We start from the raw sequence: 27,701 nt of genomic DNA, 5'->3' as shown, positions 1-27,701 counted from the left end.
TAAAGTCTCAAGTGTTATATCCAAAAAAAATTTTTTTTTAAATGTACACGCCGACATCAGCTTTGCATGTTCCCCGCATCTGGATCCCTCCATCGGGGCTGTCCCTGTCCAGCCCTGACCAGCAGAGGGCGCTTCTCACCAACTGAGCTCCCAGCCGAGGCCCTTTTGCCTGGGGCGTGCTGCTGGGTGGTGGGCTTGCTTTATACCCAGTTATCACCCACTGGAGACATTCTGAGACCGAGAGAGACCAGCCTGAGAGGAGGGACCTAGAGGGCTGGGGGGACAGCTGCCGTGGTCAGTTTCACAGAACCCCAGTGACACCTGACATGTTCTCTGGATCAACCCCCAGCTTTACCACTTATGTGCTCTGTGGCCTCGGGCAAGTGACTTAACCTCTCTGGGCCACAGCTTTCTAATCTAAAAGCAAAAACAAAAAATGGGGCTAAGATAATATAGCACACACAGAAGATGCCGAGTGCCACTTTTCCTTTTAATTAGTGCACTGTTGGGCACGCCAGAGCTCAGCCCCTGCACGACAGAAACACTGAACGGGACCCTGTCCCACTTAACGTTGAAACAAGGGGTTCTCCTGGGCTTTGTTTAGGGGATGCTCTGTGGCTGACACAGCATGACCCAAACAAAACCAGGAATCACCCCAAACACAAAAGTCCAAAGTCAACCCAAATCACTAAACCCAAACTGAGGATCAAAGAAAACCACGGTCAGAATCTTTGACGGTGTTTCCTTCCTGAGCTATCTGCAATCCTTGGCTATAACCCCCATGCCCCCAGCCCTACCCCACGGTTTGGGGCACACAGAAGCAGCAGCCCCAATCCAGGTGTCACCACCTGGCCAAGGAGAGGCATCGCCCCCAGCGCAGCACAGGGGTTGATTCCCAAGACCAGGCTCTTCACCTTCATGGAAGGGATCACAAACTCATACACCCAAGGGCCCAAGCAGGAGCTGAGAGGTGAGCACCCTGCCCCCCCCTCCCCCCTGCAAAGGAGATAACCTCTTCTCAGCTCCCAGAGACCGCAGCTGCGTGGGAACACGGGCCCAGTGGGCGCGGACTTTGATTGTTGAAAAGCAGCTATAGCTGCACGTGTGGATTTTTCACGAATGCTCCCGATTTTTAAGCCCAGGCAGTGTTTGAAGAAATGAGTTTAAGGTGTCTGAGTTAGATTACAATCCACTCCCTCACTGAAGGGGCTTTGCTCAAGGCCAGTCCTCTCGGTAGAGACCAGGAGCCGCAGCCCTGGTCAGTGTTCTTGGTGGAGGATTCCAGGCCTGCAGGGCTGCAAGAGACTCCGGTGGGGGGTGGGGGGGGGATCCCCCGCTCAATAGCAAAGTGCAGGTGCACCCACATCCCCACCCACACGTGCTTTTAGACGCAGGGCCTCTGTGGGGCATTTGCAGGCAACCCAATACCAGGCTTTAATGCATCACCCTCCCTCCAAGGGCTGCTTTTCCATGACAATGATAAAGTGATGATGATGATAAAGACAGGACAATCCCTGGGAGCAACAGCAAACACTTTCTGAGCGCTCAGTGTGAGTGACGACTGAGCTAAGTGGTTTAATTTTAGCAACCCTGAGAAGTGCAACATTATCTCCATTTATAGTTGATGACTCAGGTTCAGAGAGGTTGAGTGACTTGTCCATGGTCACACAGCTTGGTGAGGCACCCGGTCACATCTCAAACCCAGGTCAACCTGATGTCGAAGACGTTGCTCTCAATTCCCTAATTCTATACCCTTGGATGAGTTACTTAACCTGGGTACCTCCTTTATGAGTAAAAGGGGGCAAACAGCATCAATCAATCACCTGGGGGTCACATGAGCCAATATACATGACAGCGCTTAGAACAGCGTCCTGCACACAAGCGGCCGAGCGTGATGGCCCCTGTTGTCATCAGCATTATGATAAAGGTCAGTAGCTGCTAATACACTGACCACAGCCCAAAGGAATGAATCAGCCCTGCTTTGGAGATTGGACATGGCCCTGTACTTTTCCATATTTTTGTCTGCTGTATTTTACTCTAAGTGAAGCCATGCTTTTAATTTCAATTTATTTATTAAGAAGCTATCACTACCCTGAATGAGAAACCCATACCACTTGCTCTAATTAATGAAAATGAACATTACTACTAAAACGTTTTCAAGTTGTGTACGCGTGCCACCAGATAACATCATCTCTCCCACCCCAGGGGCTCAGGACCTCTGGGGCCAGAGCGAAGGAAGAGGCCCAGTGAGGGATGGAGCTGCCTCCCATCACCACAGACTACACACTGACCAGAGGCCCAGGGCTTCTCCTACAGTGCAAACCCCACTGTGGCTCCAACCAACCGCCCTCGGGGAAGGGCTGCCCTCGGGGAAGGGCTGTCCGGCCCAGTCCTCTCTCTCTCCAGCCTATCCTGGCTCTGACCACATCTACCTACAGCTCTGCCAAAGTCCCACGGTCTTTCCTACTCCCAGGCCACCCACAGCAACCAAAGTCCAGTCCGTGGGCTGTTTGCAAATAAAGCTTGCTAGCACCCAGCCATTCCTCTTCCTTTTGCACATCCTCACCTGGCAGAGGTGAGACCTTCCTAGCCACAAAGCCAATGAGATTTACAGCCGGCCCTTTACAGAGAAAGCAGCTGACCCTGTTCTCAGTCCTTGCAAGGGTCCCTCTGCCCGCCAGGACGCTCTCTCCCTCACTCTCTGGCCGGACAAGTTCTACTCATCCCTCTACCCCAGCTGGGCTGTCCCAGGCTCCAGAGCCCTGCAGGGACTTAGCCCAGGGGTCACCAGGTTTGCTCACCTGCTCACACCCACCCGGGAGGAGCGACCCAGACACATTAGCATCACAACCCCAGACCCAACAGCACGTCTCACCAGGAGAAAAGTCCTTCATGCAGATCTGTGATCTCAACAAACCAACTCTGGTCTCAAGAATCCATCCCCAAATCAAGAGCGTGGACAGAAAGCACCTGAGGTTAGAGGGGGCGCCGACGGGAGCAGAAAGTCTGCCAGGGAGGGGCGCCAGTGGGAGGCGGGGTGCAGCGGCCCGCAGAAGGGAGGCTCCGCGGTCAAGGGCAGTGCTGGGCTGCTAGGACTCCAGGCGGAAGGCAATGCTTCAGCTGGCCATCAGAATCCCGCCAACCGCTGGCCCGACTGAAGTCAGATGGTGGGGGACACAGGGACACGGCGGTGACAGAAGGGTCTCTGCAGGAGAGGCCAGGACTGTCCCAAGGGCCACAGCCCTTCAGACCCCAAACTCCTATCGTGTCTCCAAGCTGGGGTGAAACTGGAGAGGGACAGCCATCCCCAGGGAGAGTAGGGCATGCCTCTCGACAGGTGCCCGCGAAGGCCAGAGGGATGCCGGGGCAGCAGGGAAAGTGCAGGTGTGAGTGGTGTCTGGGGAAGCAGCAGCGGAGCACAGGTGCCCCCCTCAACCCCCGGCTCTGAAACCAAAGAGCCAGCCAGAGAGGCCCCGGCCAAAGAGGCCCGTGCACACGCCCGAATTTCTCAGCCCAACACCGTGGGGACGCAGGACACGTCGCAGCCGCCACGCCGGGCCTGGCAATGTTTACAGCTGCAGTTCTACGAGGGAGCAGGCCTCCTGCCTGACGGCCAGGTTGCCTGGAAGGTTTCTATGAAAACACTGCTAACAGGTCAGAGCGAGCAGGGGGTAGAGACTTCACAGCACACAGTTTCTGTGGTGGGTTTGTGCTTTTCCTCCTCTCCATCCCTCTCTCACTCCCTCTCTCCTCCCCTTCCCCATACCTGACAACTGCCCTGGTCTATTCAACTGAAATCACAAGAACCACCACCACGGCTCCCACCAAGAATCACTCAACGTGGCAGACGCTGCCCTGAGCTCCTCCCACCCCGCAGATAACCCGATACAGGCCATTCTTTTCTCCATCCTGCCCTACTGCCTTGGGGTAGCTAAGATGCTCCCAGACATCGGCTTCTTTGGAGAGAATTTTCCCGCTCAGAAGTTCGGAGGGAACAAGCGAAGACACCCCGGGAGGAGGGTGGATGGTAAGGGACCTGTGACCATCTGGAAGCACCTTCATCCACTGCTCTGCCGGACTTGGGAAGATGCTGGAGAAACACCCAGCAAACATTTAAACTCAACCACGTGGTGGAGCGTGGCAGGGCTCGGGGCACGGCTGCGCCTCTGAGGACGGTCTTCTACCACGGCTGCTGCCCAGCTCGGGCTGGGGACCTCAGTCGCCACCCAGGCGGATGGCCTCCTGGGAGCAGCTCAAGCCCAGGGTCCAATCAATACCTGCATCGTCTGAAGGGGTGTCCGAGGACAGCGTCTCATCCAGGGAAGCCTGGTCCGTCCCAGTGGCCAAAGGGCTCCCCAGCTGGGCTTCCGCCGAGGTCAGCGGCTCCTGCTTGGGAGTGGAAGGTTCACTCTGTGCAACTCGGGGATCTCCGTCGGGGCTGCACGCCTTGCTCTCAGCGTCTGCAAGGAAATTCAGCTGTCAGCTGAGCCTGACTCCCTTCCTACCTGCTTTCATTCACGCGCGAAGTGACTTCCTGGGAAGTCCGCTATCCCAGGCCTGGTGTGGTCCCTGCACGCTCTCGCACACCCTGGGGATCCCTTTCCAGAGCCTTCCTAAGGCAGCACCGAGCGTCACAACACCCGCTGCCCTCTGGCCGCACCACTTCCAGCCTGCGCGCTCTTACTTCGACAATGCCTCCCACCCATGTCCTCGCCTTCGTGGCGCCCCCAACCCTCGGCCTCTGCCCTGTGGCTTCGGCCAATGGGAAGTGAGCAGGTGTGAAGCAGCAGCGACTTTAAAAGTACCTGCCCATTCCTGCACATCTCTCCTGTACCCGGACCTCCCCCTGAGGACAGGCCCAGCCAGCCTGCTGGGGATGAGAGATGGCGGGGGAGGGGAGCAGAGCCAAGGCACCCCCATCCTGCCAGCCAAGGCCACCCAGACAGGTGATGACAAGCCCTAACTGCTGCCCATCCCGGAGGTGCTGGGTTGTTACTATCGAGGCTACAAATTACCTTTCACCTCAGCACCCACCATCCTACCATGAGTCCCCCGTCACACAAACGCTTCTCGTTTATTGGGTCCAGCATTGTGCCAACGGTGTAAAGACGGAGATTAACAAGACAATCCTTACCCCCCAGGTGGCTTAAACTGTGGGCAGCCACACAGCTGGCCACACGTGGCACTGCCAGTCCAACAAAGGCACAGCCAAGGGCTGAGGCGGGAATCAGGGAGTCCTTGGTCTAGGCAGGTGGCATCTCAGAACGGAGGACACCAGGCTCCTAGTAGGGCTGAAAGGAGGACCCGGCCCTCCCCTTGCTGGGGCTCAGTGGCTGAAGCCTTTGAGGGTCTGGCCTTTGACTGGTTGATCACCTTGGGTCATATCTTAGTGCTGTGGGGCCGGGCGCTCAAGAGCATCACAACTGGTCCAGATCACACAACCAGAGTGGCAGGTCCAGGCAGGGAGGCTCAGCCAGCCGATCGTACTCAGCCTTTGGAGACACAGCTCACAGCCCAGTTCATGCAGCACCCACAAAGCCCCCGGCTCAACCCTAGGCCCCACAGCCAGGGCATCCAGGCCGCCGCAGTGCAGCGTGTCAGCGTAGGCTGCACACGTCCACACGGCTGGGAGGCAGCAGCGTGGGGGAACCAGCCTTGCTTGGAGGCAGCGGGGAGAGGAGAGATTTATTTCAGAGCCGGGGGTCCGTTGCTTAAGTCAGTCCTGGCTCCTCCCTGCTGTCAGGTAGCAGTGTCCCTTCCACTCCCCAAAGTGCCCAGGTGGGACAAAAGGTATAAGGTCACCCTCTCTACTCATCCCACCCCACAGCACATGGGGTTTCTTGTGCCCAGGCAGCAAATGTCTCCAGGCCTCAATTTCCTCTTCTATAAAATGAGGCTAATACTCCTGGCTTCGCAGAGTCAGAGTGAGAATTCAGTGAGTGAACGTCCATAACGCATCTGGCATGAAGCAAACACCATGCACGTGCTTGTCATTACCCTCACTGCTGCTCACAAAGGGGACAAGGAGGACGATGACAAGGGTGATGGTCTGCCACTCGGCCTGGGCCCCTCGGCCCACGTGGTATCAACAGGGCCCTCCCCACGCCCAGGACTCAGCCCAGGCCTGTAACGTGACCCTGCAGGGGACGTGCACTTGTAATCACTGTTCACCATCTACCGTCTGCTGCACGCCCCCTAGCGGGGAGGGCAGAACAGCAGGAGTCTAGAGACTTGGGTCTCGGAAGATGCCATCTATGCAGCCATGGCACCTAGCCTGGGGGGTGGGTCTAGACCAGGGACCGGCTACCCTTCCCTAGAAAGAAGCCGATGGCCAGTATTTGTATTTTAGACTTTCTGGGCCACATGCCACAAATCCATGGTCCATATTCATCTTTGTTGTTTATTTTTTACAAAAGTCCTTTAAGTTTAAAACCATTCTTAGCTCAAGGGGGCTTTAAGAAGACAGACCTCGGGCCAGATGTGACCAGCAGCCAACCAACCTCCACCCAGGAGAAGACCAAGACACAAGCCAAGAGAAGCCACCCAGTGGACACAGTGAGATGTCACCAAGCTCAAAACTACAGCTTCCTGGACCCTCTCTCATGACTGGTTTACTCATACTTGAAACACACCTGTGACAGTCTCTGCTACCAGCTTACTTGGCCGCTGGTGACAGAGGTGACAGCCAGCACTGACTGAGGCTGTGCACAGCTAGAGACACAGCACGGCACTCTGCTGGCACCATCTCACCTGAATGTCACAGCTCCCCGCTCCGTTAGGTGTGGCTACCACCCACCCTTTACAGATGGTGACACCGAATCTTAGGAGCGGCGGGTCATTTGCTGCTGGTGACGATCCCCGTTGTTAATAGTAACGGCATCTCCATCATCATCAACGAAATGGTCAGAACACTGAAACTGCGAGACCCAAAGGTCCCCACCCTCCACCCGGGCTCGGCAAAGGCTGCACCCGGACGCACAGCCCCGGGATTCCTCCACCTACTTTTACGTCTTAGCGGACTTGCAGGACTTTTCTGGGCTGTGCTCAGAGCTCCGGCTCATAATCATGTTCAGTGAAAAGTCACAGTTCTCAAAATAGCCTGGGCGGCAGGGTCGTTGCTAAGCAATGCTGGCAGGCGGGGCGGGGGGAGCTGTGGGCAGCTGGTCCCCTGCTCCTCTCACTATACTGTGGGCGCTCCCTCCCGGCCAGGCGCTTCTGAGGGCGGCAGAGGGGAGCTGGGGCCGGAGGCTGGGTTATACGCAGAGCAGCCACGCTGAGAGGGGACATGCCCCAAGCAAGCACGCACCCCGCACGCACACGCCTTCATGCACACGCACGCACACACCTGTATGCACACGTACCCCGCACGCAAACGCCTGCACGCACGTGCACGCACACACACACAGCCCCTGGCGCTCCTGCCACACAGAAGCCAGACAGACTTGACTCGTCACTGCCAACTGCCCCGAGGACAGGGACCTCGTGTCTTTCAGGTCACGGAACACAGCACCGCGGTAACAGCCACCTCCTCCTTATATCCAGTGATAGAGTATGAAAGTCCTTAAACTATTAAGGCAAAGTCAAGCAGACACATTGAGGAGGATGGAGTAACGTCACTCAGGGCACACGCGGCGTCTGGACAGAGAAATGGGCCAGCTCCTGTCCTCACTCATCGTATGTGGGCCAGGGACCTGGTGCAGGGGCTGGGACACCAGCCTGCCCTCGCCTGTCACAGATGTGTTGCTGGTCAAAGCTGTGAAGACGGAGTGAGAGGAAAAGGTCAGCTCCCGGTCCCTCATGCAGACCTGGCCGCATCTCACACAACTCCTAACCATACTAGTAGGGTCCTTCCTCGATCCGGCAGATTCCCAGACCTTCAGGAACCAAGGATAGGTCAGAGGGGTTCATAAAACGCATGTGTTCACAGTATCACAAAATAACAACCCCCCCCGGAGAGCGGGGAGGGCAAACCCATGCCCTGGACACAGGCTCACCTCCGGGACGTGCAGGCTCTCTCCTGCAGGCCCGTCCACAGCCGGCTCACGCAGCCGGCTCCTGACCGCTTTGTGGGCAGACTCCAGGGGGCTGACCCAGGGGCGTGTCCATGTGCACGCGTGTGCACACCTGTGCAGGGCAGAGGACCTTCCTGGGTTTGGCCTGGCCTAGGACGTTCAAGTGTGAGTTCCTGAGGCTGCTAAGAACTGCAGGCAGCTCTGGGAGGGTCTGTGGCCCCAGCCTGTGGGGGGCCTCTCTGGGCCCCTCGGTCAGTGTCGGAGTCTCGCTCAGCCCCCCAGGTGCCCCCTGGGTGTGAAGTCCAGGCTCAGTGCGGGGTAGGGGGCAGCCAACCACAGGGGGGCGCTCCTGGCTACGAAGCCGGCCAGCCGAGCTGGGCGCAGGTGGTGGCGATGAGGATGATTCCTAAATTCAAGCCGGGGGCCATCTCTGAAGGGGGAGGGGGCGGTTCAACTCCCGGGGCCACGGATCAACCCAGCAGGAGCCCTGCTGTCCCACCTCCAGGACAAATTCGGGACCGACAGAGGCTGACCTAGAGCTCGACTTCACCCCAGTGAGAAAAGGCATTTTCTCAGCAAGTGCAGGACAGAAACAATCGCTCCAAGAGGTATGCACCCCAGGAGCCTGTCGGCAAACACTCTCACATCTCCCCTTACCCCTGTGCGTCCATTAGAGGTAATACAGTTAAGAGTTTAAGAGAGATGAGTGGGTGGTGAGCCCACACCCCTGCCCCCTCCCCCAGACCCGGTCCCTTCCCAGGGGCAACGCCTGCTCCCTGCTTCTAACACGCACCCCCCAGCGGGAGCCCCGCAGGCTCACTGCAGACTCAGCCCACCTGTCCCGTGGCTGCCCGGGGTGCCACGGCCACAGGGGTGCCTGTCACCCAGCCGCCTGCTGGGGAGTCGAATTCTCTCCATTCCGTCCATGCTGCAGGGAGAGGCAGGAGGACGCAAGACCCTGTCAGACAGCCCCCGCTTTCTCACCTCCCCTAACCCGCACCCACCTTCTCTCTCCTCCTCCTCGGGGTGCCTGCTCCTTCCCCCACGGGGTCCTGCGCGGGCTGCTCCACTGGGCTGGAAGACGCTCCCCAGCCTCCCATCGCTCTCTGCTTCTCAGCCTTGGGGCACCAACGTTGGAAGCAGCTGGGCTTATAAACTCCGGACGCCTAGGCCCCACCCCCAGCACCTCTGATTGAAGAGCTCTCCAGGTGACCCTAATTGTAGCAAGTTCTGAGAAGCAGCCTGTTGACTCCTGCTATTAGACCCACTCCACCATCACCTCCCCCCAGCCCCGGACCAGGTCAGGGGCCCAACTCACGTTCTTCAGGTGCTACGTGCTTTCCTTCACCATACTCAGCTCAGCTGTGATTTTGTATTGATTTGTGGGATTATCTCATGTTTGTTCCCCACGGGACTGTGAGTTCTGGGAGAAAGGTATTTTGCTCACCTGTATCCTCAGCAGCTAACACAGACCCTGGCCCCTAGCAGATGCTCAGTAAAATGGTGCGGCGTCAGTTAACGAGCGCATTGTCAATTCTTGAGCAAAGAGACTGTGTTTCAGGCCCCTCCATTTCCTGGTCCACAATCACTTAGCCAGAGAGAAAGAGTGATCTAAAGTCAGGGTTGGCAAACTACACCCTGGGGGCCACATCTAGCCCGCCGTCTGTTCCACAGAGCCCCGAGCTACGAAGGGATTCTACCTCTTTAAATGGCTGAAAAAGAAAAATAATACTTGATAGCACATGGAAGTTATATGAAATTCAAATTTCAATGTCCCTAAATAAAGTGTTACCAGCACCCAGCCAAACCCACAACTTTGTGTAGTGTCTGGGGCTGCTTGTGCCTGATAACAGCAGGGGTAAGTATGGACCTCACAGCCTAAAATAATCTACTGTCTGACTCTCTCCAGAAAAGGCTCGCTGACCCCAATCTAAAGCAGGTGGGCCGGCGTGAGATCTCCCCGCCAAACACAGAAGCCAGGAGAGCCGGCCCCTGAGCGCGTCAGCCACGGGCTCACCCCATCAACTCGGCGGCTGGCTCTCTGTACTGAGGCCCCAGACAAAATCGTTTTACAAAGATTCAGAGTTTAGGAAAGGAAAAACCGCCCTTCTCCTGGAAGGTTTTCCCTTTAATGATTCACCTATCACTTTATCTTTGACGGAAATCAAATCCATGTTTTCCTTCATCAGTGATAATATTTTTAAAAACAGATGATAAACAGACCTTCATATTGTTTTCATTTTCCCTCCTCCCGCCCCAAGAGTTAAGGTAAGTTTTGTTGGCAACATATTCAAAATGCCAGAGTTTGGAGCTTTTTGGTTCCATCCAAATTCACACAGTCCAGATCTCCATCTCGGCAAAGACATTTTCCCAAATCTGAGTCAGCCTGGAGCGTCTAACATCCGAACGTCACAGGACTTGATACCAAGTTTTTTTTACAGACAAAGTTTGATTATTAGCACTAAGCAATTTCCCACGTATGCTTCCCATGAAAACAGCATCATCACCAAAGTACTTTTCCCTTTGCATCTAAAGAAGAGGAATGACCACAAGGGCCCTACCAGACGCGGAGCACGTTATAAATCCGGATTCACGGACTCCATGGGCTCCCTTTCTACTTCCTGATACCTGGGCCAAATGACAAAGACACCAATAATATTTTAAGGCTAAAAGGCAGAAAGGAATGCCATTTATTCACGTGAGCCTCACAGAATTGGCTCTGTGAGGCCAGGTTCTTTCAATCAGGAGGCAAGAGCTTGGTCCAGCTCCAGAGAGACCTGCAGGCAGCAGTGAGGTTGTCTGAGACCCCACCACCCCTGCCAAGCTTTAGGGTCTCAGAGAACTGGAAAGCATGAAAGTTTAGTGTCAGGACCCAAGTCCTGTGCCTCACGCCATCACCAAGGGAGGAAGATGGGCGAACCCAAGAATCCTTAAATTAATTGTGTGAGTGATAAAACCTGGTGCTTCTGAAAGATGCAAACAAGGGCGGCTTCGCAGACACCACGGTGACGAAGGTTTCTGGACCAGAGTCTGAACAGCATCCGGGCCCTCCGGCTGCGTGACGCAGGGCAGCTACCTCCCAGGCCCTCCCATTGCTCACCTGGAGACCGGGTGATAACACCACACCCAGTCACAAGGATGCTGTGAGGACAAAAGGTTGAAGGCGGGTAGAACGCCCAGCAGAGCACCCAGCATATAATTGATCCTTAATAAACGGTAGCTGTAACACTAGGTGGTCATGGGGAACAAATAACTCACCCGAATCCAGGATTAAACTCTGAATATGAAAAAACAAAAAACCAGGACTAGCCACTAGCTTCACCCACACCCAGCTGGGGCGGGAAGCCACCCCTCATCCCCAGGGCAGGTGGCTGCACTCAGCTCCACGCCCCATGAGCAGCTGACTCTTAGACTCACCAATGGGTCCTCAGAGGCCCGGGGGCTGAGCCGTGGGTCCTCACTGGACCCACGGAGGCCTCATTCAGGTCCAGGAGCCACAGCTGGACACCGGACTCCTCCGACTTCCACGCCACCCTGATGGGCTTGCTGGACCCCCTTGAGACCCCCAGCCCGGCCCGGGGTGGCCCACTTACCCTGCTCCATCATCTCCAGGAGCCCCTTCTTGATGAGGTCCTCCCGACCTTGCCTGCTGGCCATCTTCTTCTCCAAGGCTGCACACACAACACAGACATCCAGGTGAGTCATGGGCAGAGCGCCGCAGGGCCCCGCCCGAGCCCGGCCAGCGCCACCTCCAGCGTAGGAAGACAGCAGAGAGGCAGCAGGTGACCGTGGGTTAGGGGCCCCCAGATGGGGCTGTGGTTCAGGAACCCGAGCTCCCCCCTAAGCAATGTGCTGAGCAGGGCAGAAGGGAGGTACCGTGAGCACTGTTTAAGGCAGTGGCTTGCGTGGCTCATCTGAGAAGCGATGCCCCGTGTACCACCCTCTCTAGGCTCCCATCCCCACCCTCCGCCGACTACGCCTTCATTTTCCAGCCCAAGACCTTGTCCCCCAAATACCCTGGGGTGCTTTTCTGCGGTTCTGTTTTCACCTGCTAAATACATCCCGACCGCCCTTTTGTCTGTTCACAGACCAGTCTTCTGTCCCACCAGAGGCTCCTCCGATGAGCCCCAGGTTCATGCTTTCAAAGAATGTGCCAGTAGGGACTTCCCTTAAGAATCCGCCTGCCAAGGCAGGGGACACGGGTTCGATCCCTGGTCCGGGAAGATCCCACATGCCGCGGAGCAACTAAGCCCGTGCGCCACAACTACTGAGCCTGCGCTCTAGAGCCCACGAGCCACAACCACTGAAGCCCACATGCCACAACTGCTGAAGCCCGACGCCTAGAGCCCGTGCTCCACAGCAAGAGAAGCTGCCGCAACGAGAAGCCCGCGTACCGCGATGAAGAGTAGCCCCCGCGCGCTGCAACTAAAGAAAGCCCATGTGCAGACAACGGAGACCCAATGCAGCCAATAAATAAATAATGTTCCTTTAAAATAAAAAGAAAGAAAGAAATAGTAGCTTTAAAAAAAAAAATGTGCCAATCGAACAGGAAGGAGGCGGCCGGGCCCCGATCCCCCTCCACCGAGCCCAACGTGCGGAACGAACCTCGTCAATTCCTCCTTTGGAACAGCCCTTCCAGCCCCCTCATCCCAGGGCAAACCCTCCAGCGACTGGCCCCCTGCCCCTGCCTCTCCCCTCCCAGGGGCCGGTCTCACTCTGCTCTCCTTCTTCTCCCTAACTGTCCAGAAAACAATTTGCCTGCAGTAGAACCCAATTTCCAAACACGAACCCATGACACCCCTCAGACCCTCTCTTTAAAAGATACGGACAAAGTAACGGCTATAAGCCTGGATCACAAAGGGCCCTGGGTCACCCACATGTATGAATGCCCTGCCCCACGTGGGAACGAAACAGCCGCTCGAGTAGCAGAGCTTAAAGTCTAGTGGCCAATGACAAACAGGCAATGACCATGAAGTTATTTATTAAAAAATATTTACTGAGCACCTACTGTGTGCCGGGCACAGGGGAGCAAGACAGGCATGGACTCTGCCTGAGAGCCAGAGCTTTGGGACAGATGACAAACATCTGGGCGAGTGGCATCAACCAGAACCAGAGGGCATGGGGGCAGGGCGTCTGGGGAAACACGGCTGCTTCCCTGAGGGTGTTTACGCTGAGGGATGAATATAGAAAACCCAAACATACCGAGAAAAAGACAACTGGGGGCAAAGGGAACATAATTTCCTTTCTGAGTCCAATTTCCAATCCAATTTCCAGGTGCCAGCAGTGTGGATAAAACTGAGAAACGGAACTCTGGCTTTGGGAGGTGCCGCCCAGTCCAAAAACAAGACGCGAGCAGGACGAGGGTGAAGGTCTCCAGGATGGAGGGACCACGCTGTGACCAGTGCTGGTGGCAGCCTTGGTAGCACCCTGCTCAGATGCACTGACTTGTAAGTCCTCCCAATGACCTGAAGAGGCACTTGCCAGGGGCTGCTGTCTGCAACTCAGGACACCTGTCCCCACGGCCCAAGCCCCCCTCCCCTCCTCCCAGAGCAGGTACGGGCTCAGATGCCACTTCCCAGACTTCAGGCTTCCGAGAGCCACCTTCATGGTGTCACTGGTCCCCACTCTGCCCAAACCACTGTCTGCATTGTTTTTTTTTTTTCCTCTCTCTAAATCATCTTTATTTTTACTTCATCTCATCCTAACCAAGGATGCCTGTGAAGACGGGGATTGGATAGGCTGAAATAAATAACATCCCACACTCTGGGGGGAAAGAACGGTTTAGCATAAATAAACGAAATGCAGCGCTATCTGCAGAATTCCAAATGCCTGATAAAGGGCCCAACGGGGATGCCTGCCCGAAGGCAGGGATGCTGCAGGTCTTAACCTGGAGACCCTCAGTCCCCCGGCAGGGCCCGCACAGCATCCTGAAAAACTCACAGGTTGCTCCCCGCAGCCCAGTGCCAAGTGGGCCAGGGACACAGGGTCCCGAGAGCACGCAGCTCACCCTCCAACCCCACGGCCCAGAGAGCATCAGGGGCTCCCCAAGGTCACAGAGGTCACCCTGCTCTGGCCCCCTAAGCCTTTCACTGATGCCCGGGCGAGGCTTCCCCAGCTCGGTGCGTTTGCACAGCTGTTCCCCTGGCTGCGATGCTCTTCCCTGCTTCCCTCCAGGGAACCGATTACGTCTCAGCTCAGTGTCACCTCCTCACCTGGACCTTCTCAGGCCACTCAGCCCAGGGCAACGCCCACCCCCCACCTCCTCCTCAGCCCCGCCAAGGTCGTGACTGTCACACGTGCTTGTCTGTCGCCTGGCCCCCCAGTTGGCGGAAAGCTCTAAGCGGGCAGGGTCTGGGTCTCCCTGTCTACTCTGTGCCTGGCACACAGGAGCCACACGAGGTTCATCGAATATCGACGTTTGTTCTGCTTTCATCCTTGACGAGGAGAATCTGTCCATCAACTTCTTGGGTAGTTAAAAAAATAAGTTTGTAAATTGCATAAAAAGTGTGGGTGGAAGTACCCCCCGCTGCTGTTAGAAGCCCCCCCTGCCCCCCGCCCCACTGGCTTTGCCTCTGCCGTCCCCTGAGCCCGGGAGTCTGCACCACTTCAAGGCTGGGACCACAGGGACCGCCAGAGGCAACAGCCCAAGACGGGCACTTAGCAGGCGGGTCCCCGAGGCCCAGGACTAACTCCACACGAGCAGCTCCCTCGCCGACTGTTTCCAGCAGCAGCTAACAGGCCTGTGGGAGCCGAGGTGCTGTCTCCCCTGGGGTCTGCTTCTCAGGGCACCGACCTCCGCTTCACCGAGGGCACCCCATCGCCCAGGAACCAGACCCGAGCCCGGCTGCCAGGGCTCCAACCCCAAGCCCACAACCTGCTGCTGCCTGGCCCTGGCAGCGGCTGCCCATCTGATCCCGCTTCCCGTTCCTGACATGGGCAGGGGCGCTGTGATACGGGGGCTTCTGAGCACTTCGTTGTTAGAAACGTGCGGTGTCGCTTTGACTCTTACGGCCAGTTGTGTTGTCGTCACCACGTGCATCCCCTGCATCAGTCTCGTGGCCAGAGCTCCTGGCTTGGAGTTCGAGGGGGCGGGGGCAGCGGTCCAGCCTCTCGTAACCCAGCTTCCCACAGAGCTGAAGGTGAGTGAGGGGAGCTCTGGGGTCCTTTAGTGGGAGGGCATCCGGACGGGGCTGCCCAGGTAGGAGCTGCCTCTTCAGGAGGAGCTTAGGAGCCGGCGAGCGTCGGTATCGAGGCCAAACTGAGGCCCCGACCCTCTGAGTGAATCCCCCAGGGGGCTCTTGGGGACGGTGGGACCCAGGCCCCAGGGTTGTCAAAGTGAGGGTCCAGGTGCAGGAGGGCTGGGTGCTCCCCACTCCGGTGTGGTCAGGAAGGAGAGATGGTTACAAGCCAGGCCTCAGCTCCAGCCTGGCCTTGCACTGACCTTGAGTCTGCATTTTTAACTAGGTCGAGGGTGACGTGTGTGCCCCTTACGGTCTGGGCGTGAGTGGGCTTCGGGTGGGACCTAGAGCTGCTTCCCCGCCCCCGCCCCCACCAGGGACCTGGAAGGGCTGGTGGAGAGAGGGGACCCGCAGGAGGTTGAACAGCTCCTGGCCGTCACAGGCCACAGAGCACAGCCTGCCCCTCCCAACACCAGCCACAGAAAGCGCGGTGACGGTGACGCCAGGCCCCCTCTCCCTGGTGCTCACCGGACGTTGTCTGCTTCAATTTTTCATTTTTCTTTTTCCTCCATTTCCAGGGTTTGAAGATTCTGCCCAGGGTGGCCAGTTTGCTGTTTCTCCTCACGGGGGGAGTTCGAATCCCTGAGAGCAGATATTCAGAGCGCACTGCGGGGGTTTGGTCCATCTCATCTGGAAGGCGAAAACCCAGCGAGGCGGTCAGTGATGACCAAGCCCACACGACAGCCTGGGGGGCCCGAGGTGACTCCCCTCCTCCCTGGGGCCACCAGTGATCCTCCAAAGCCTGGGGCTCAAGAGGGTGGGCCAGGCGATGGAGACGGGGCTTGTTCCATCAAGTACCAGCCCACGTTCAGTTGGGTTAATTCACCTCCTGCTGCCTGTGAGAAGGGGCAGAGTTTATCCAGAACCAGGAAGCCCTAGAGACACCCAAAGATGCAGGAACAGCAGGGCTGGAGAGAGCGAGGACCAGGCCAGGGGGGGCCACCAGCAGTCGGAGGGGCCAGGACCTGGGATGGGCGGTCATCAAAAGACCCAGCCCAACGCCCCATGGGACGGGCGTCCCAGGGACAGGCAGCCCCAGCCGGCAGCCTCCAGAGCAACCCCTGAGGTTTGACTTCCAGAGGGCTGTGCCCGTCAGCAGCCCAAGCCACTCAGCCCCTCTGAGCCTCAGTTTCCACATCTGGAAAATGAAGCTTATCATCATCCCTGATGCCTAGGGTTGAGAGGAAAATTCTGTGTGACCATACGGTGGCCATGACGTCTGGAAACAGGTAGACACACATAATACACAGTTTATCGATAGCATGTTACGATCCACGTGAAGTAATGTTATCTGTGTTTTGAAACTGTCTACCCATTCTGCCTAACATGCCGTGCCAGCACGGGTGGCTCTCAGTAGACATTTTCATAATCATTTATATTGTGTAAGTAATACGATAATTACTATGGAGCAAAAGTTAGTCACTACTTGTTCTGGGCCGAGTGCTAACATATTTTACCCCCATAGTAAATCCATGAGGTGGAGCCTGTTATTATATCCATTTTACAAATGGGTGCACTGGGGCTCGGAGCCACAAGCCATTCTGTTAGCTGCCAGAGCGAGGGGATGATGGCCTCGGGCGGCCTGACTCCAGAGGCCCCTCTCGTATCTCTAAGCTGCTTCTAGGGTGACGATATAACTTTATCACCCAAAGCAGGACACACATGGATGGAACACAACAGGAGGCGTAAACCAACACCGTCCAAACAAAGCCAACCACTCTCTCCAGCTGTTTTTTTTCCGTGCAGCATGCAGGATCTTACTTCCCCAACCAGGGATCGAACCCACGACCCCTGCAGTGGAAGCGCAGAGTCTTAACCACTGGACCGCCAGGGAAGCCCCTGTCTACAGCTGTTATTTAATTGAGTGTTAAGTGTACACCAGAGGCTGGGTCCGCAGGGGGTCCACAAAGAAACCTCGTGTGGACAGACAGCCCAGGGGTCTCGTTGGAGGACTTCTCTCTGCGGACTTAGCAAACCAGCCAGGCTCCTAAGCCCATGACATTTTCTACCTTGGGTTCAGCTGTAAGCCCAGTGCCTGGCGCCTAGTAGGGGCCCAGGAAGTTCGGGTGGGGAAGTCAGTGAGCCAGGGCAAGGTCACGACCCCCAGCGCCGCACTCCAGGCGTGCAGGATGCAGATGGTCCTCCTCTCCTCAAGAGTCAGTTCACTGCGTGTTATTATCCTCTCCTTTCCTTCCTCCGCCCACGGATGCCAGATGGGAGTGGAACCGCCGGTGCCATGTGGCCCCAGAAAAGCTGACTGTCCTGGAGGCATTTTTGGCACAAAGGAGAAAGAAACGGCCTGGTCTCCCCAAGCTTCCAGGCTGGTTTGAAGATAAAGACGAAGATCCCCAGAGATACGCATGTAGATGAGGAAGAACTGTCATCGCTTTATTTATATCTCATCTCACTCCACAAAGGATGGGCAGCCATTATCAGAAACACATGCCCAACAAGACAAATGAGTGTCCGAGGAAATCCAGAGGAAGGGGAGTCTGGACAGAGCCACCGCATCAGGGGTTAGAGACACCACGTGTGGCTCTGAGCTTCCTGGCAGCCAAAGCAAAAAGGAGCAGCACATAGAATAAACTACAAATCAGACCCCAAACCTCACTCCATCTGCCCCCTGTATCACTGTGACTTTAGTCCAGGCCACCAGCATCTCTACCCCAGATGCTCACAGAAGCCTTCTAACTGGTGTCCCCGTGAACCCCTATAAATGTAAGTCTGATCGTATCGCTTTCCTGCTTACTCCCTGTGGCCTCCCTTCTCATTTAGGACAAAATTGCCAAGGCTGTAAAGGTCTCGGAAATCTGCTCCCAAGCCCCGCCCACCTCACCCCTGCCCACTAGCCCCCTGTTCCATTTCATCAGCAGCATTATTGTGCATTAGCATCTATGGCATGTTATGGAAACCAGAACGTCGTAACTGTTAGGATGCAGCTACCAGAAGCAGGGATCCAGGCTCACACCCTGGCTCTGTCATTCACTACCTGGGGCTGAAGTGTTGACACCACTGTCCTCCCTGCATTTTCACCTTTACCCCGGCCTTGCTGGGGGAATAGGGCGTACAAGGGATTTCCCAAGTCCTTACCTGGGGGCTCACCATGTGGCTTGCTTGAACCAATGGGAGGTGGGCAGAAGGGACATTGTGGCCCCCTCCTCAACACCCCTTCCCCCCTCCCTCCACATCACTATTTTATTTATTTATTTATTTATTATTATTTTTTTTTGCAGTACGCGGGGCTCTCACTGTTGTGGCCTCTCCCGTTGTGGAGCACAGGCTCCGGACGCGCAGGCTCAGCGGCCATAGCTCATGGGCCCAGCCGCTCCGCGGCATGTGGGATCCTCCCAGACCGGGGCACAAACCCGCGTCCCCCGCATCGGCAGGCGGACTCTCAACCACTGCACCACCAGGGAAGCCCCCACCATCACTATTTTAATACGTTGCCTCCCTGGTCCCTCCCCACAGTGGCTGGAGCAGGTACTGTGGTTCCCACCTCACTTCTGACACACCTGGGTCCTCACCGCACAGCCTGGGGCACAGGCGGGGCATGCCGACCACTGAACAGACTGCACACCACTCTCCCCTTGAGGATTCATTCACTCATCCATTCACTCATTCATTCATCTATTCAACAAAAACTTATTGACACCAGCCATGTGCCGGAATCGCACCAGGAGGAGAATGTGCAGAGGTGAACAGAAAGAATCCCTGCCTCTGTGGGGCTTCTAGCGGCCAGCGGGAGACGGACAACGGGAGGGGGGACGTTAAGAAACCAACCCTGCTCGCCCCATAGTTAGTTCCCTGCTGCCTTCCTCTCCTTACCTTTCCCCATCACATTCATCACCTGGTGTGTGTGTGTATGTCTGCGTGCGCACACACAGACACGCACACACACAGACCCACACGCAGATGCACAGTTATTTGTTTGCCTTTTGCTCAGTCACCTCCCTAATTTGAGAGCAGGGTCTGCCTTCGATGGTTGGTTTGCAGCTGAATCCCTGGTGCCCAGAACACGTAAGATAGGAACCCATGTGGTGAAGGAGATCCTTCCAGACATGAGGACGGATGGACAGAACCCAGCATCTGCTCAGGGAGCCGGGGGAGACGCGGGGGCTGACTGGCAACGGAGGGTTATGAAAGGCTGCTCTGAGCGCGTTACTGGAGCAGAAGCCTGGGTGAAAGGGAGCCAGCAGTGTAGATGGGAGCGGGGGCAGGGAAGAGGGTCCCAGGCAGAGGAAGAGCGAGGTCGAGGGCTTGGAGGAAGAGCGCAGGGTATGAGGGCCACGGATGCAGCTGGGGAGGCACGCAGGGGCTTGAACCTGATTCAGAATTCAGCAGGAGCGACTGGGTCTCTTCAGCTCAAACGACCTGATCTGTTCATCTACCAAATATCCAATGTGCGCGACCAGGAAGACACCTTAGTCTGAGCGACTCCCCAGGGGCCTGCTGTCACTGGGGGAGCAAAGGTGGGGACAGGCTCCAGAGGTCTGAAGCCTGCACCTCCAGCGCCCTCTCCGCCCGCCTGGACCCAGGGCCAGGCAGGGTGAGGGCTCCCGAGGGCCGTCACTCATAACCCAAGGCCAGCAATTTCAGAAGAGATGCTCCGTCCAGTGAAGGAATCACTTACAAGCCACCCAAGGGCATGAATGGGTCACCGACGGTGTGCATGGGGGTCCGAGGGAGCGGGGGGGGCGGGCCCTCCTGGGTACCGTGTGGCCCACTCACACTGGAGGGTGGGAGTGAATGTGGGCAGGCGCGTGTCTAGCAGAGAGGGTGTGTGCATATGTGCATGCGTGTGCCTATATGGGAGGGCGTGCGTGCACCTGTACGTGTGCGTCACACAGAGAGAAGGGAGGGTGGGGGACCGCCACCACCCTCTATCCCCAGCCCTTGAATTCGCTCAGCATCCCTGGAGTTGCCCGGGAACCTCCTTCCCACATCAGGGAGGATTCCCAGATCCAACACATCAGCAGACCCCTGCAGCCTCTGAATAGCACGCGGCGCTAAGCTCCAGGGGCACCTCTGCCGCCTGTGAAGCATTAGCAGTTAATTAATGAAAAATGTTTCCCCGCATCTGCTGGGAAAGTACAACATGCGGCTGCAGGGCAGGCAGGAGGCCGTCCAGGCTCCCAAACGATGGATGGGCCAGGCGCCCCGCCCTGGGGCTGAAGGTGCAGCTCCAGCCCCTCCCACCTCTGGTCCCTTCCACAACTCCAGCCCTCTCCCCGTCCCCTCTGAGGTTAACGGCAGTCAGGGCCCTCGTCCCCCAGGACCCACTGCCACCACGCCATCAACGGATCCCACAGACCTACAAGTCAGGCACTTCTAGAACCAGGCAGTGAAGGACACCAATGCCATGGCTGAGGGCACTGAGCTTACGGACTAACTTCCATGCCTGGCTCAGGGCCAACTCCTTTCTTCCTAATATCCCCTTCCGTCCTAGCTCTGATCACCCTCAGATATCATCCTGGGATCTGTTATTTATTGTTATCATCTATCTTTCCCACTGGAACCAACGTTAAGCTTTATGAGAACAGGAACTGTGGCCACCTTGCTCGTCATGGGTCCCTGGCATCTTTACTGGCGCCTGGCACCCAGGAAGTGCTCTAATAAACACCTGCGCGACCTGTGAATCTGAGATGCTGAGCTGCCAGGGCTGGAGCCAGGATGTGGTCCCCGTCCATCTGACTCCACAGTCCTCGCCTTAGGGATGTCTGGCATTTCTGCTTCGTCATCTTCTGTCCCCTGACCCGGCCCTGTCTCCTTCCACTTCACCAGGTCACCTTCCCCAAAACACAGTGGAAAGGAAGCTCCGCTCCCCGATTACCAGGTGCCACGCGCTGCACGGCTGGCCTCACAGGGAAGACAGGCACCATCCGTATCAGACAATATTCAAACAGGACCTTTTGCCTGTTTCATTCATTCACTCACAAATTCATTCATCAAGCATCCGCTGAGGCCTGCTGTGTGCCAGGGCTGCTCTGAGTCTGAGACAGCGCAGTGAACGCACACTGACACGCTGTCTTGCTCTGCGTGAAGCTCGCCTGCTTGCAGTGAGACGCCTTCAGAACGTGATACGAGCTATGGAAGTGGGGATGTGGGTCAACAGAGTGTGGCCTCTATTTCTTCGGTGAGTCCTTCCCTGCCCCCAAAGAATCCATCTGGCAATACGCAGCGACCAGCTTCTTTAAACAAAGCACTGTGCCAGGTATGAGGTAGAAGAAAGAGGTGCTGGACACCCCCCTGCCCTAGTGGGCCCACTGACCACGGAGAAAATCAAGGTGCACGGAATCACCAGGAGGAACCAGGATGGAGGATTACAACCGCAGGGGAAGTAACTCTTCTTGCCTGGAGCGGGCGGACTCGGAGAAGGCTACTGCAGGTGGGGGTGATTTTGGAGTTGGGCCTTGGAGGTTGACTAGGAATTGAATAAAAGGTGCAAACCCATAAAAGCGTGATCGCACATGGTGTTTGGAAGATAATGGCAAAGCAGCGGAGCGAGATCTGACACCGCCAGTCAGAGGTTCAGAGCCCCGGAAAATCTCCGTGTATAAAACGGGGATCCACAGAGAGATACCAGCTTCCCACGGTGCCAGCTAACGACCAACACACACCCACCCACCCACACACACACACACCCACACGGAAACAAAATCATCATCATCACCACCGACTATCAGTAACAGGAAAAGCTCATCTCAAAGTAAGAAAGGCATCTTTATTACTGATATATCGATAAATATATTGATAAATGAAAAAAGAGCAAGCCTGTGTTGTCCTTTGTGTTCCTAATTTGCTGGCATGGGTCTGTGTACTTGAACCTGAGAACCCTTAGGCTGGAGCTCTCTTGGTTTCTCGATGGAGGGGATGGACAGCAGTCTGGGGACCAGACAAGAAGAGCTGTATGTGGCCGTGATAGGAGCCCTGAGGGCAGGGAATCACTGAGGGATCTGGTACCAGATCAGCCCCGCAGAGAACGTCCGTGTGGGCGGCAGCTTCATGGAACAAAGCAGACGGCCAGGAGGCCCACTGAGAAGGGACAGGCAGGGCGAGAGCAGTGGGACAGCAGAGAAGGGAGACAGGAATCCAGAGACGTTGCTGAGGCAGAGTCCTCGCCAGAGCTGGGTGAGAAACCAGTGTGGGCCAGTAACACACACAGAAGAGTCAAGGAAACCAAGGTTTGTTCTGTCACCACTGTCACCAGCAACTGCAGCATCTGCTGGACACTTACTGTGTGACAGCTGTGTCCTGAGCACCTGACGTGAATCAGCTCATTCCTGTCCCATCAAGACCCAAGAAGGCAGGTCGTTACCGTCATCACTCTCGTTATGATGAGGAAAATGGAAGCAGAGATGGGAAACAGTTTTCCCAGGTCACGTGGCTAAAGTGACACAGTGGGCTTGGAAATCAGGACACCTGCTCCCAAAGCCCTCGTCCTAACCCCAGAGCAGATGATGACAGCACTGTTATCTGGGATACAGGGTGAAGGAGGAGAGAAGAGCATTAAAGCAACATATACTGGGCTTCCCTGGTGGCGCAGTGGTTGAGAGTCCGCCTGCCGATGCAGGGGACACAGGTTCAGGCCCCGGTCCGGGAAGATCCCACATGCCGTGGAGCGGCTGCGCCCGTGAGCCATGGCCGCTGAGCCTGCGCATCCGGAGCCTGTGCTCCGCAACGGGAGAGGCCACAACAGTGACAGGTCCGCGTACAGCAAAAAAAAAAAAAAAAAAAAGCCACGTATACTAAAATCACGGCATTTAGGGTTAAAAGACCCTAAGGGTTAAAAGACGCAGAACTAGGGCCACCGGTGAACAGCTTCCAGGAGGGGGTGTGGCAGGGGAGGCAGGCTTAGCAAGACGGGAGCATTTATTTCAAGGGGGAAAGAATTCCTCAAGGTCTGCGGCTCTATCCCCAGCAGCTCTGCAGAGTCCTCCCTACAGCTCTGCGAGCGAATGCATCAGAAGCTGTGAACGCTGACAGCCCCCTGGGGTGGAAAAACTGCTGCCTTTCCAGTCTGGAGGAAACAGAGACCCCACAGCGGGCTCTTCCTCCTTCTCAGGTGCCCAGGACAGTGCTGGGGACCCGAGTGAATGAATGAAGGAATGAAAGAGATTGATCCTGTGATACAAAAACTGAAAATGAATCAAAACGCGGGTCAATGGTAATGAACAAAGAGCTGAGCCACCTCTGTGCCCCCTGCCAGAGGGGGATAACTATAATTCCTAAGCAACTTCCTGGCCCCATGCTGCCCCGCCATTTCTCCCAGCCACCCCCTAAGCAGACAGCATCTCCTTTCTCTCCCTTCCCCATTAGTGGAGGTGCTAAGGAACATACAGAAGGAAACTCAAGAGCCTGGCTGAGCTTCCGAGTGAATAACAGCCCCTGGAATACTGTGAATGGAACAGTAGGAGTATGTTCTCGTAGGAGAACATACCTTTGAATGCTCGCAGGGAGGCCACCAAGTCCTTTTGGATGTTCAATACAAACAAACAACCCCAGGAGGCGGGGATTACATTTGCAGCTCCATTTTACATTTAGGAAGTGGAGGCTATGGGGGGCCCGCGTGGAAAGTCATACAGCTGGGAAGTGGTGGGTCCGGCATTGGAGCCCAAGTTCTCCGACCTAAAGTTCCCCATCTGGGCATGACACCAGTGTTTCCCAAAGCATGTCCCATGGAACCCTAGCAGGGGCGATGCTTTGTGAATGAAGACACTTGGGAAACACTACCTACACCAAAAGGCTTCTCTGAAGAGCGCCGCCATACATTATCATAGTAAAGCCTCTGAGAAGTCCTGCAGTAAAAGCAATCCCGTTCAGCCGCTTGGCCAGCTTTTCCTAGACAGATGGGTCAGCCAACCCGCATTTACATCTTGCTGTCCAGACAGCAAGAACCCCACAAAAGCTGCCACATGGAGTTTGAGCACTAGACCTGAGATTAAGCACTTTCAACGTAGTCCTGCTAAGTAGTGCTAAGGACAATTTACTTTTGGAAGTTAACACTCTTTTCCCCGATATCTGTATTCCAAGGGTAACAGGATTCTCTAAGATCTTAGCAGAGGTTGGGTCTCAAAATTTCCCGAGTCTCTAAGCCTCTTCCAGCTGTCTAAGGTCTCCTACACGGAAATGCTGCTGAAATTAACTCTAGAGAAATGGGCATCCTTCACGCCTCTGACACCAGTGGAAAAATCAAGACATTATTAAAAGTGGCTTCTTTTTTCCCTCATATGTATCGTGGAAAAAACAGCACATCTAACTAGAAAGCCCATCTGTTTAGCATCAACCCCATAATTCTGCCAATGGTGGCGGGTGTCTGCCAGACATATGGCCAATTCTCCAAGTGAAATCAGCTCAAATCTGTAAATCAAGTGAATCCAAAAAGGCTGCACAGAGCTTAGAACCAGGAGTTGAAACATGAAGACGACGGGGTCAGGGAAGGAAAAAGGAAGGATCTGGAAAATCGGCTTTGTCGTCATTGGGTTTCGTAGGATGCTCCGTATCTGCACACAAGCAAACGCTCATAAAAATGATTTTGCAAGAAGCCCAAAGACTTTGCAAAGACTAAAAGCTGGTTTCAGAGGCATCCTCTTAAAGATGCTATTTTACAGAGCGGAGACAAAGCAGTGTTTCAGAGAGAAGACATAAACGGTAAAATAATGCATCAGGAGAGTTTAGCATCACAGTATAAATTTAGACAAATAACATCGCCCAACATCTTCAAAGCCCAAGTTCCAACTCTGACTTTCCAACCCTGAAGTGTAAGATGAGATTCTTAAATAATGTCAGTCAACGCTTAAGGACATACAAATGTTCATTTTAAAATATGCATACTTTAGCATTTTTCACAGGAACTAAACACGTTTTAAATGCTGGGAAGATTCTAAGCCAACAGATTTGTGTTTAGAAAATGTGTCCCAGACGCATTTTGCTTAGGTCAAGGATGGGCAAGTATTTTCTGTAAAGGGCCAGATAGTAAATATCTTAGACTTCAATGGTAAGTCACTTGGGCTTTGAGGGCCAGACAACTTCTGCTACAATTACCCAACTCTGCTGCCGTAGCATGAAAACAGCAGTAGATGATATGTAAATCAATGGGCGTGGCTATATTTAAATAAAACTTTATTTGCAAAAACCAGCGGCAGGAGGATTTGGTCCACGGTCTGTCACTTGCCAACGCCTGCCTTAAATGGTCCCTTTGGAAATGTCTTCAGGGAAAAAGTACTACTGGACACCCCAGGAAGAAAAAGGGAGAAAAGGAACATTTTCTGATTCTGAGCCTTTACTGTCCTGCCCACCTCTAACCCCTGGGCTCCAGGCCAGCTGCACTCTGCCCACCCTATTCTGCAGCCTCCTCCCTGGTTTCCAGGCATCCACTAATCCTGCTCCCCTAAGCAAACGGGGCCTCGCATCACTGCCCTGCTTAATGTCATAGTGGCGTCTAGAATGAAATATAAAACCTCAACTGTGACCCCAGAGTCCTGGTCTCTGCTTATCTCACACCATGCCAAGCCCTTGCCCCACTATGCCCTAGTTCTGTCTGTCTCTTTCTGTCCTCCCACCACAGGGCCGCCTCCCAGGCCAATCCCTCTAGAGGCCACACTTTTCCCTGATGAACTCTTACTCATTCCTCATGGCCCCATCCTCTATACTCACCTGTTAGGTTTCCTGTTAGTTTTTCTGCCATAGTCTTCAATAGAATTTATAATTAGCTATTGATTTCATGTTCATTAGTTTAATGTCCATCTTGGCTATTTGACCACGAGAGCAAGTTGCTGAGTCCAAGTTTGTACTGCTGGCCACACGACAGACCAGTAAATCGAGAGGTGAGTTGCTGGGGCCAGGAATGGCGACTTTATTTGGAAAGCTGGCAGACCAAGAAGAGGGTGAACTCACGTGCCAAAGAACCCTCTTGCCTGAGTTAGAATTCAGGCTTCTTTTATACTAAAAGGGGAGGGAGTAAAGTCAAACACTTCCTGGTTCCCATCAGCCTCCGGAGGGAATGTGTTACTTTCTTCCTTCCTGCAGTCATTCACAGGTGGGCCTGGTCAGGAGTTTCCTGTGAGCAAAAGGTATTTTAGCCTAATACTCATTACCTGAGAGGGAGGGTTTCCAGAGACGGGCCATTATGCATAATTTTAAGCTTATAGGCAACATCCCCTTAGTGATGAACTTGTAAGAGACCACGGAAGGTTCTTCCCTGTTACAAGCAGAGACCAAGTGTGTCCTGTATAACTGCCTCCCTAACCCCCAAACAGCCCAGGGGGACCCAGCAAGGGCTCAGCAGGTATTGAGGGGAGCTACAGATCCTCCTATGATCAAGTTCACAGCCCCTGCCCAGGGTGGGGAGCTGGTCCAGGCACATCTGAAGGTTATCATCCTACCAGAACAAGGCAGGGTTCTCAGGATTTCGCACGTTGGGTTGCCTCGTGAATTGAATGGGCCTTCCTGCCATGTGCTATGTTTTCGCCTGGCTCGGCCTCCTTCTGGCACCTCATCGGTTGAGCTCTGGCTGCTCACCGAGAACTTTCACCCAAGAGCCATGGATGTGATGCCTGAACACCTGTAAGCATCTGCACATCTGTTGTCATCGGGGTTCTTGCTTCTCCGAAGGCCCCTGTTCTGGCCCTGGCACCTCTGGTGACTGTCACGGAAGCGACACAACAAGATGGAGACGGCAGACAAGCCAGCAACCGAACAGCACACTCTTCCTGGGGACAAGCAACAGCCAGTGACGGGCCAGTCCTGGGAACCTGCTCCTGCGGTGTCACCTGTCTGCTCAGACATCCCTAAGGACCTCCCGCTGCCGCTGGACAGCAGCCCCCTCTGGCGTCCCCAGTGAGGGCCAGCCCAAGCGGCACCAGTCCCAGCCACCACTCTGGGCCGCCAGGGAGCCGCTCAGGGTGGAGGATGCAGCCAGCTCTGTCCACTCCCCGCTGCACCCACACTGCACTGACTCGCTCACACTTCGGTCCACTTTCCTGAGCGCCTACTCTGTGCCTGAGACCTGGCCCCTGCCCGCCCAGTCCCAGGGTCTGGGGGTGGAAGAAGGTGACAGTCGTGTGAATGGGCAATTGAGACAGTGCGACTTTACCACTCCTCCCTCCCCTGGACCCACCCGGGTCCAGGTCACCCTCATTGCTCCCAGGTTCCTGCAACATCCTCCCCTGGGTCATGTCACACCATGTCCCCTGACCCCCACCTTTCCCTGCTTAAACCCCGCCGGTGGCTTCCAGTTGCACCTGGAATAAAATCCCACGTGGTTCCTCACGCCCCGTGACCACTGCCCTCACCAGCAGCCCCGACCCTGGGGGTCTTCAGCTTCTCCACCCTCCTTCCACCTCCAGACCCCTGCACTTGGCGGCCCTGGAGGCTCCCTCTCCCTCCCGCCTTTACGAAGCAGCCTCCTTCTCGTCTCTGGGGTCTTGGTACCACGGTCTCCTCCATGGGAGGT

General features: G+C 55.4%; 1 protein-coding gene across 3 annotated transcripts in view; it reads right to left on the bottom strand.

Annotated features, from left to right (window-relative positions):
- Window positions 1-27,701, bottom strand: part of PHACTR3 (phosphatase and actin regulator 3) — a 237,562-nt gene that overhangs the window by 83,894 nt on the left and 125,967 nt on the right. For all 3 annotated transcript variants that reach the window (XM_060285055.1, XM_030841610.2, XM_060285056.1), the window contains exons 2-4: window positions 15,719-15,880; window positions 11,606-11,683; window positions 4,278-4,460 (exon numbers count right to left, since the gene is read on the bottom strand). In XM_060285055.1, coding sequence (XP_060141038.1) covers window positions 4,278-4,460; window positions 11,606-11,683; window positions 15,719-15,880 — 423 coding nt within the window. The remainder of the gene's footprint in view (window positions 1-4,277; window positions 4,461-11,605; window positions 11,684-15,718; window positions 15,881-27,701) is intronic.

The sequence above is a fragment of the Globicephala melas genome, chromosome 15 (assembly GCF_963455315.2).
Source record: "Globicephala melas chromosome 15, mGloMel1.2, whole genome shotgun sequence".
In the NCBI taxonomy this organism is placed as follows: domain Eukaryota; kingdom Metazoa; phylum Chordata; class Mammalia; order Artiodactyla; family Delphinidae; genus Globicephala; species Globicephala melas.
This window is presented reverse-complemented; position numbering and strand designations above follow the sequence as displayed.